This window comes from Oncorhynchus mykiss, chromosome 27 (genome assembly GCF_057628025.1).
Source record: "Oncorhynchus mykiss isolate SJ-2025 chromosome 27, ASM5762802v1, whole genome shotgun sequence".
NCBI classification, from domain to species: Eukaryota; Metazoa; Chordata; class Actinopteri; order Salmoniformes; family Salmonidae; genus Oncorhynchus; species Oncorhynchus mykiss.
Window position 1 is genome coordinate 18,330,718 of NC_143048.1, and position 11,202 is coordinate 18,341,919.

The 11,202-nt window shown below is 43.8% G+C and overlaps 1 protein-coding gene and 1 pseudogene across 1 annotated transcript; both read right to left on the reverse strand.

The window, feature by feature from the left end:
* Positions 1 to 277: 277 nt before the first annotated feature.
* On the reverse strand, positions 278 to 3,750 carry LOC149971265 (kelch repeat and BTB domain-containing protein 3-like; annotated as a pseudogene).
* A 376-nt stretch (positions 3,751 to 4,126) lies between these two features.
* Positions 4,127 to 10,726, reverse strand: LOC110507109 (queuine/queuosine transporter SLC35F2-like). Its single transcript, XM_021586977.3, has 9 exons — positions 10,611 to 10,726; positions 10,035 to 10,210; positions 9,731 to 9,858; positions 9,427 to 9,586; positions 9,131 to 9,287; positions 8,955 to 9,007; positions 7,587 to 7,741; positions 7,020 to 7,140; positions 4,127 to 4,167 (listed from the first exon to the last, which is right to left on the reverse strand). The coding sequence occupies exons 1-9, from the start codon at positions 10,724 to 10,726 to the stop codon at positions 4,127 to 4,129; spliced, it is 1,107 nt and encodes a 368-aa protein (XP_021442652.3).
* Between the last annotated feature and the right edge of the window lie 476 nt (positions 10,727 to 11,202).

An 11,202-nucleotide genomic window follows, 5' to 3' on the forward strand; every position in this document is an offset into this window, starting at 1 on the left:
TCATGGAGCACAGGTGCCCTCATTCAATTTGAACTGATTTGAAGTTGCATGTTTTTAACTTTGAGAAAGTCACTATGTGAGCCATGTAAAATGGTTAGCCTTCTGCGCAAGTATTTACAAATATTTCAAAATTACAACATGGTGTTTGGCTAGACAAGCCTACTCTGGCACAAAAACATTCCATAGTCTACCAGTAGAGGGTGTTGTAACACTTGTTACCTGGGACAGTAGGCTCTCACTCTCTCACTTTTAAATAGTGAAGGCAGGCCTAGCACACTTACACTGAAAATAAAGACAGAGTTCTTTAAGAGATACCATTCTAGAGTTATTTAATAGATCCTGCCCGCAATAGATGACATGTCAACTGCCTTGGTCAGGTGATCAGACATGTCCAGAAACAACCAAGGCAAGTCTGTGGGTCAGAAGACTCAGAAACCTCTACTGTTACTTTGAACCCAAATAGCATTCTTGAGAATAGAAAATGTTTTAAATAAATACACTGCTCAAAAAAATAAAGGGAACACTTAAACAACACAATGTAACTCCAAGTCAATCACACTTCTGTGAAATCAAACTGTCCACTTAGGAAGCAACACTGATTGACAATACATTTCACATGCTGTTGTGCAAATGGAATAGACAACAGGTGGAAATTATAGGCAATTAGCAAGACACCCCCAATAAAGGAGTGGTTCTGCAGGTGGGGACCACAGACCACTTCTCAGTTCCTATGCTTCCTGGCTGATGTTTTGGTCACTTTTGAATGCTGGCGGTGCTTTCACTCTAGTGGTAGCATGAGACGGAGTCTACAACCCACACAAGTGGCTCAGGTAGTGCAGCTCATCCAGGATGGCACATCAATGCGAGCTGTGGCAAGAAGGTTGGCTGTGTCTGTCAGCGTAGAGTCCAGAGCATGGAGGCGCTACCAGGAGACAGGTCAGTACATCAGGAGACGTGGAGGAGGCCGTAGGAGGGCAACAACCCAGCAGCAGGACCGCTACCTCCGCCTTTGTGCAAGGAGGAGCACTGCCAGAGCCCTGCAAAATGACCTCCAGCAGGCCACAAATGTGCATGTGTCTGCTCAAACGGTCAGAAACAGACTCCATGAGGGTGGTATGAGGGCCCGATGTCCACAGGTGGGGGTTGTGCTTACAGCCCAACACCGTGCAGGACGTTTGGCATTTGCCAGAGAACACCAAGATTGGCAAATTCGCCACTGGCGCCCTGTGCTCTTCACAGATGAAAGCAGGTTCACACTGAGCACATGTGACAGACGTGACAGAGTCTGGAGACGCCGTGGAGAACGTTCTGCTGCATGCAACATCCTCCAGCATGACCGGTTTGGCGGTGGGTCAGTCATGGTGTTGGGTGGCATTTCTTTGGGGGGCCGCACAGCCCTCCATGTGCTTAGCCTAAAGAAAAAAGTATTTAATAAGAATATTTCATTCATTCAGATCTAGGATGTGTTATTTTAGTGTTCCCTTTATTTTCTTGAGCAGTGTATATAAACATAAAATGTGATAAAACTAATAAATAGTTGAGATGACTAAACATAATTTCTTTCATTGATGTGGAGTGCAACTTTTAGTCCCAGTGTGTGTGTGTGTGTTATGTGTATATGAGGCCACATCGCGTACGCACTCGTGTGTGTGTGTGTTACGTGTCCCTCCCCAGGGGTCTCTGTATCCGCTGAAGCTTATGACCTGACAGTGAAACGCTGTCAGGGGGAGTGGCATTGGTGTCACTTCCCCAACCATTGTGGTACACTGACTTCATCAGTGATCTCATCAAGCGAGTAGTCTCCTCCCAGGATGTAGAGTCGGTTGGCCACGCCCACGGCACCTGCGTTGAACCCGGTATCCTCAAATGACCCCCCCTCCACCTGCCACACACACACACACGTCTCTGGGACATAAATTGTACACCTAGACAGAACACAGGAATCAGACTGGTGAGGTGTGGCGAGTTGGTGTTTCGTAGAATTGTTGTTAAGTTTGTTTTAATGACAAAGTCCTTATGTCCTGTATCTATGCCAATAGGAACTGCCTGATTAAATGAAGGATAAATAAATACAAAGACTTATAGATGGAGACATCCATCAATCAAATACTCATTCAATCAGTCAATCAACCAACAAGTCAGTCACCTTATACATAGATAAGTCACATAGGAGTAGTGTTGACGGACACAGCCTTGACCAAGGTGCCATGGAAAAACTGACCAAACTGCCACCAGGTGGCTCTACTGGTCAGAGACGACATCGTAGGGCAGGAAACAGTCCAGCGAAGGGTTGAAGGAGTCCGATATCGCCACTGATGACCCCAATGTGTAGATGATACAGCCGCACGCACTGGTTTCTGGGTAATATGAGGCCACGGGGAGGGTTATAGGTATATGTGTGTGGGGGTTTCTGTATTTGTGTGCGTGTGTCTGTGTGTATTTGTGTGTGTGTTCTTTACCTGGGTAGTTGGGTAGTATATAGCTGTAGCAAAGGAATGACGGAGGTCCAGGTGATGACCTCACTGCCATCTCCTCACTGGGCACTCTCAGACTGTCCGACCCCATACATACCTCCAGCACACCCACCTGGGAGGACAGAAAGTAGATCAGTATTTCCCACCATTAGTATTTAAAAGCAATCCAATGCTTTTAAATCCTTCAGGGGGAGTGGACCCATGCACAATTTTACATGGCTCACATGTAGTGACTTTCTCAAAGCTAAAAGGAGTAACTATCTACTTCAGTATTTCCCAATGCTGGTCCTGGGGACCCAGAGGGGTGTATTTGTTCTAGCACTAACACCTGATGCAACTTGATGAGTTTATATGTTGATTCATGTGTGCTAGTGCTAGGGCCCTTTTAATTCAATGAGTCTCAATAAATTACAATGGGAACCTATCATAGTGGCTCCTCACCGGCATATCCAGGAAGTCTGGAGTCATTGAGTGGGCGTGAAAGTTCTGAACTACAAACTCATTGGCCCGCTGGAGGAGGGAGTTGGAACCGTATCCCTCGGTGAGGGCCAATAGCATCAGGCAGTTCGAGAGCTCCAGGGTTTCAATCAGGAGCACAGACACCTGGGAAACAGAACACTGGTCAATATATCAACATCACCTCTGAAGTTTCTGAATGGATTTGACATACAGTATGTATCTGACCCAGATCTAGGATTTATTCCAAATGGCACCATATTCCCTTTATAGTGCAATACTTTTGACCATGGCCCATAGGGCTTTGGTCAAAAGTAGGGCATAGGGTAGGGTGTAATTTGGGTTACCCCTGATGGGTTACCCCTGATGTAGTGTACCTGTAGGAAAGAGATGAGCTGGAACAGCATGTCTATGTTTTCATTGGTGACGACTATCTCTCCAGAGTGAAATAAGTCCAGGTAGCAGTGTACGGCTGGTTACCCAGGGTACCAATCCCATCCCCACACGCACGCATTTTCAACTCAAACATGGCCCTGCAGACAGAGAACCGTTAGAGCAAACGCACACATGCACGCACACACAAACCTGAAGATGTTGCTGCAGGCTGCCAGGACACAGGGGAAGGTCTGTTCCTGGACTGTTACAGTGAAGTCAAACAGCAGGCCTCTCTCTCTGAACGATCTGAGCATGCCCAGTAACTGCTGGCTGTGAGCCTCTGACACACACAGCTCAGACCTGTGATCCAGAATATAGGGAATACCGTAGGGAATGTAGTCGAATGGGGAATGTAGGGAATGGATCCCTCAGACCGTGGGTCCATGATCGCTCCAGAGCCCGGGACAGAATCACAAAAATGTTATTATCACTTTTATGTTCTAAGGTTGTATATTATGCAAACTAGGGGCATCAACTGAATGAGAAGAGGAGGACAGGTAGAGGATGATGAGGTGGAGGAGGAGAGAAGGAAGAGGAGAGGAGGAGAAGGAATGGCTTTGATAGTAGCAGTGAGTCTATTTAGCTATTAAGTGGGGATCTTTCAACGATCATTCTCATGATGGCACATTGGTAGTAGTCAGGGCTGGGTTTGATTAAAACCCTGCATAGCTGTAGATGAATCAACTGTCCAGTAGGAGGTTCTACCCAGCCTTAACCATGGAATCTCATATCTGAACTTTTATTTACAAATACTGTATTTTCTAATAGTAATTGTCATTGTTTTTAAAACACAATGTGAAACCTATAAGAAAAACATTTATTTTTTAGAGGTTACACTCTCAGAACATAATTCATATATTTTGTCTCAAATATGTCTTACCATTTCTTTGTAGGAAATGCACCACAATCATGTATTCAATTGTCATATGTCATATTAGTAACACATATACAAATACAACACTGCCATATAAGGAAAAACATACAACATACAAGATTCTTATTAGATTACTTAGATTTTTGGAAAAAACAATGTTCTTCTGCCAGTCAAGATTCTTATTCGATTTTCATGATTATTTTCCAAATGGGGCTGTGCAAGCTCTATAGCCTAGTAGTCTATCTATATATCATTCATGTGGAGCTGATTAGACCGTTTAGGATTCAGGGAGAGAGATGGAAGATTGATTGACAGAGGGAGAGTGGTAAGAAAAACATTTGCATGCAGTCTACCTTATTATATCTCAACTGTCTGTGAACACACGGAGGTCGTGTCTACATCCCAGTTATTATTTGTCCCAAAGCAGATCAGTAGCATTGCTTCTGTGCCTTGTTTAGCATCATATATTGAGTGAATCACAAAGCAGACTATCAGTTCGCTAACTGTTTATAATAAAGTATTTGACGAGCACTACTTCGGGAAAAACAACGTTTTTTGCCCATAGATTTGATCAGCTGATCAGATCCGATGTTTGTAAACAATATTGTGCGCGTGCTACTAAAGGTTTCAGCACCACGGACAGCTCTCTACCCTACCGGAAGAGCGAAGCCACGCGAAGACATGAAGTGAAAAATACTCAACCTGCGACCTCATTCCAAGATTTCAAGTATAAAGCATTGAGCCCTGCAGTTAATATAGAAAATGTCTATCTTCATGTGAAAATATCTTACTTAAAATTGGGTTTATGATTGATATCAATGAAGACTCACTCATTAAATTGACACACCCCACAATGAATGTGGAATAAAACATGTATTTATTATTCCTCCTGCCAAGTCAACTAGTGGAGAAATATTACAACTAATACAAAACACCCATACTGTACATACAGTTGAAGGAAATGTACATACACCTTAGCCAAATACATTTAAACTCAGTTTTTCACAATCCATGTCTTAGGTCAGTTAGGATCAGCACTTTATTTTAAGAAAGTGAAATGTCAGAATAATACTAGAGAGAATTATTTCTTTCAGCTTTTATTTCTTTCATCACATTCCCAGTGGGTCACACGTTTACATACACTCAATTAGTATTCTGTAGCATTGCCTTTAAATTGCTTAACTTGGGTCAAACGTTTCGGGTAGCCTTCCACAAGCTTCCACAATAAGTTGGGTGAATTTTGGCCCATTCCTCCTGACAGAGCTGGTGTAACGGAGTCAGGTTTGTCGGCCTCCTTGCTCGCACATGCTTTTTTCAGTTCTGCCCACAAATGTTCTATAGGATTGAGGTCAGGGCTTTGTGATGGCCACTCCAATACCTTGATTTTAAGCCATTTTGCCACAACTTTGGAAGTATGCTTGGGGTCATTGTCCATTTGGAAGACCCATTTGCAACCAAGCTTAACTTCCTGACTGATGTCTTGAGATGTTGCTTCAATATATCCACATAATTTTCCATCCTCATGATGCCATCTATTTTGTGAAGTGCAACAGTCCCTCCTGCAACAAAGCACCCCCACAACATGATGCTGCCACCCCCTAGCTTCACGGTTGGGATGGTGTTCTTTGACTTGCAAGCCTCCCCCTTTTTCCTCCAAACATAATGATGGTCATTACCAGCTATTTTTGTTTCATCAGACCAGAGGACATTTCTCCAAAAAGTGCTATTTGTCCCCATGTGCAGTTGCAAACCATAGTCTGGCTTTTTATGGCGGTTTTGGAGCAGTGGCTTCTTCCTTGCTGAGCGGCCTTTCAGGTTATGTCGATATAGGACTCGTTTTACTGTGGATATAGATACTTTTGTATCTGTTTCCTCCAGCATCTTCACAAGGTCTTTTGCTGTTGTTCTGGGATTGATTTGCACTTTTCACACCAAAGTGCGTTCATCTCTAGGAGACAGAACGTGTCTCCTTCCTGAGCGGTATGATGGCTGCTTGGTCCCATGGTGTTTATACTTGTGTGCTATTGTTTGTACAGATGAACGTGGTACCTTCAGGTGTTTGGAAATTGCTCCCAAGGATGAACCAGACTTGTGGAGGTCTACCATTTTTTCTGAGGTCTTGGCTGATTTCTTTTGATTTTCCCATGATGTCAAGCAAAGAGGCACTGAGCTGGAAGGTTGGCCTTGAAATACATCCACAGATACAACTCCAATTTACTCAAATGATGTCAATTAGCCTATCAGAAGCTTCTAAAGCCATGACATAATTTTCTGGAATTTTCCAAGCTGTTTAAAGGCACAGTCAACTTAGTGTATGTAAACATCTGACCCACTGGAATTGTGATACAGTGAATTATAAGTGAAATAATCTGTCTGTAAACAATTGTTGGAAAAATTACTTGTGTCATGCAGAAAGTAGATGTCCTAACCGACTTGCCAAAACTATAGTATGTTAACAAGAAATTTGTAGAGTGGTTGAAAAACAAGTTTTAATGACTTCAACCTAAGTGTATGTAAACTTCCGACTTCAACTGTACACCGGTGAATCTGTAGATCTATTAGAATGGTAAGAATGAAAGAAAGGAGACAAGGAGATTAACAGCTATAGACTCTTGGGAAGTGCTCGTCTAGTAGATCAGATCACATCGCCGGTACTTCCTCATACTGTGTTCTCTGATTCCACGATACCCCTGGGCATTCACCCTCTTCCTCTTCCTGCTCCTCCAAGACCACCACCACCACTTCTTCATTGATGATGTCATCAGGGTTGTCATAGCCACCCTCCTTCCAGCCCACAGAGGGGGTGATGGGGTCTGCAGGGTTAGGGGTCGTTGCCACAGCGTTGAAGGAGACAAAGCCCACCAGGATGATCACCAGAGACACAATATACAGACCTGAGAACTACACATACACACACACACACCAGATGAGCTATATGAGGCCATAGTAGATTACGCATTAACAACAGTCATCAATACACTGAACAGGGACACGGTGACCAGGGGATTTCTCTGCACAACTAAGATATTTTAAGATAAGGTCAGCTGTGTCCTGTGATCAGGACAGCTCTACCTCTGTTTCTGGGTACTGATCTTATCACTACCGTCTCCTTGATCTCACAGAGATTAGATTTGACAAGTTTGACAGAGATTACAGTGAGTACAGACATAGTTTAGCAGCAACCAATCAATCTATCATCTATCTATGGAGTCATCAAATCATTGATTAACTCATCTCTTTATCTGTTCAGAAACACAATCACTAACTGAACTGTCAAATGGCTCAACCTGCTGTACCCACTATCCTCTGTGTTTCTGCTGTGTGTGTGTGTGTGTGTGTGTACTAACCGTGTATTGAAAGAGAAACAGGCCACAGAAGAGGCTGAGGAGGTCTGCAGTGAGGAGGGAGAGGTTGACTGCTGTAGCACTGGTCTTCTTGACCACTATGGGCATACAGCTGTACAGGGTGTACATACACAGGGCATAGCCAGCAAACAGCAGGCCTGGGGAGAGAAGAAGTATACATTATAAAATGAACATACTATACTATACATTGCTGATCCTTGTTTTCGCAGAGTATGACCGACAACAGGATTTCTAATATCTTTTACTTGGCTCTCTTATCACAGGTGCATCTGTCTTTTAAATATTTTATTATGTGTTATTATCTGAATATTATTGATCCTTGTCTTGTGTTTTGTAACATTGATTATGCTTGTGGTGATTAAACAATTTCCCAAGTTGGAATCAACAGAGTACTACTACTCTACTCATTTATACAGCTGTACTGGGTGTAGTCAGAGAACAATAGGCCTGAACAGAAAACACATACAGTCATTATACAGGGCAGAAAGTATTATTAACAAGGTAGATCAACTGTTGCAGCTCCCATAAAACCCAAGATAAAGAGCAGCAAAGAGCTGTATGTGGAAACTGTACTTCTGCAAGCTAACACAGCACACATTCTGTACTCTCTGTAACCTTGCCACCAAAACATCAGTAACCACCCTAAGAGAGAGGTAATAACCGGTGCCCTGGGGTGGTCTAGTCGTTTACACTACCGAATCTGCAGACCCACAACTACTTTGTAACTAACCCTCTCCTTACTTTCCTCCTTCTACACTGTCCTGTCTCTTTAATAAAAACATTAATTAAAAAAATTTCAACAAATATACAGGTAACTGCCAAAATAAAGGAAGCACCAACATAAAGTGTCTTAATAGGTCGTTGGGTCACCACGAGCTGCCACAACAGCTTCAGTGCACCAGGCATAGATTCTCCAAGTGTCTGGTACTATATTGGAGGGATGCAACACCATTCTTCCATTAGAAATTACATGATTTGGTGTTTTGTTGATGATGGTGGAAAACGCTGTCTAAGCCACTCCAGAATCTCCCATAAGTGTTCAATTGTGTTGAGATCTGGTGACTGAGACACACACACACACACAAATAAACACACACCCCCTATGCACCTTTGAGACCCCTCTTTCAAAGTCACTGAGTTCTCTTTTTCCAGCCATGGTAGCAAAAATAATGTGCAACTGGGCATTTTTTACATCACCCTAAGCATGATGGGATGTTAATTGCTTAATTAACTCAGGAAACACACCTGTGTGGAAGTACCTGCTTTCAATATACTATGAATCCCTCATTTACTCAAGAGTTTATTTTATTTAGCCAGTTACTTGTATATTTTGTTTTATGTGGTACTAACCGATTCTCCAGTCCCATTGGATGTTTGCCACATTGTTATGCTCCAGAACACCCCTGTAGGAACACAGCAGACCACTCAAATCAACCACATTCCCATTCTACTACCTTCTCACCGAACATTTACACTCAACACACATCCACACGCATGCGCACACACACGTAAACACACACACTTACAGCTGTATGCCACTGATGAGTGTGCCGAACAGGCCGACCATGCCTAGGAACTCTACACTGCTGAGGTGTTTGACGATGTACTCCTGACACAAGTTAGACACAGCATATAGACTGGCACTGAGCAGGACCAAGCCATCACCTAGCAGAACGTCTGAGGCTAGGAGAGAGGGAGGAGAGGAGCGAGATAGGAGAGGAGGGTGAGGAAAGAGGTGAGGTTAATATGTTACTATTTATTATGAACTGAGAGATTGAATTAAATCATTAAATAATTAACAAATGAATGAGTGGGTTCTTACTGGATCCCAAGTCTCGTCCAGCCAGTAGGTCAGCTCCCACCATGGCCCCCACCCCCAGCAGACAGACACACACAGATATGTAGTGGATGGGTCTGTAGCACGTCTTCAGGAACCAGCAGGAGAGTATCATCAACACAGGGATCACAAAACAGTCCAGCAGCTGAAAGACAGAGAGACACACCAGAATAGTCACATACATTGACATAACTCAGCACACACACACACACACACACACATGCATGCCTGCAGGCACGCAAACTCGCACACACACAAAAACATACACACACCGTCTCGTAGTTCTGACCTGTATACTGGTGAGTGTAGTGTACTGGTAAGCTTTAACCACTGTGTAGTTAGCCTCGACGTCCACCAAGCCTACTAGGAGATACTTCCACCACCTCTTCTTTAAAATCTGAAACATATTGCCATCCCCTACAGTACGTTAGGAGAGGGTATCCTGGAGGTTATTGCACTGCTACACAATTATAACATTTTATAGAGTTCACAACTGCACTATTCTGATGAGGAGTGCCCTGGGGTGGTGTGTGTGAGAGAGAGACTACCTGTTCTTCAGAACAGCACGTTGGTGTGCATGAGTGTGTGTGTACCTGTTCTGAACAGCAGAGCGGTGGTGTAGGTGAGGCAGAGCAGTGCATAGCTCATAAAGCTCTGGAGCATGGGCACGTCCACGTGGTAGTCTGAAGCCAGGTACTGGGATGTTACTGCTGTGCCACACATGAGAACAGCCAAACCCTGACCCATGGCTACTGTCTTCACCAGCTGCCTGTTAGGACAATGCATAAGTGAAGCAGAAATTCAGCAACTCTGGAAGACAGTAGACGTTGATAAAACTGGGTCTTTATTGGTAAAACCAACATGTTTCGGCCCTATAGTCTTCATAAGGGTTTTATCACAACTCAGTCCAGGCATCTGTATGGTAGCCGCCAGGGACATTCACAACTACTGGACAGTGGACACCCTCCATTCTTAGACATTGATAGATCTCCACTATGTCACTATCTGTCCGACATGGCACCGTATTCCTTATATAGTGCTCTACTTTCGATCAGAGCCCATAGGGAGCTGGTTAAAAGTAGTGCAATATATAAAGGATAGGTTGCCAGATGGGATGCAGATAATCACTGATATAACATTCCCCCCCCCCCCCCCCCCCCCAGACTCACCATGTAAACACTTGTTTAGGGTTGAACTTCAGAAGCTTCCGGATAATAAGGCATTTTCTATCAGAATTATTTCTGGGGTCTGTAGCTATAATCCCACCTGGGTCCATCTCAGCCATGTTGTATCTCTGTAACAGTGGGATCCTGGGATGGGGAATACACTGCTGTGTGCTGTCTGTCCTGGGGCTTTTAAATGTCTACTGTGCTGCCTGTCCTGGGGCTTTTAAATGTCTACTGTGCTGCCTGGGCTGAATGATTAACAGTGTTCTCTAATCAAAGTGCAAAGACTACTTAGTGTTTTCAGATGATTAGGTGTAGTGATGAAAGTGTGTGGTACAAAGTGGGTGAAAATGGGTGGGTGTGAAACTGTGGGAGGGGGTTGGGGGGTATTTAGATCAGTGATTACTTCATTTCAGCCATGCAATTACTCTACCCAAGGAAGGAAAGTGGAAGGAAAGGCTTGAATGAATAAAGGAAGGAAAAAAGAGGAAGGAGGAAGGCGGTGTTGCTTTGAACAGGGCACATATCCCTTCTCTATGTTACTTGCTTGTCTCCAAGTCACATAGCTACTGTACATACCATGCACTGACCTTTA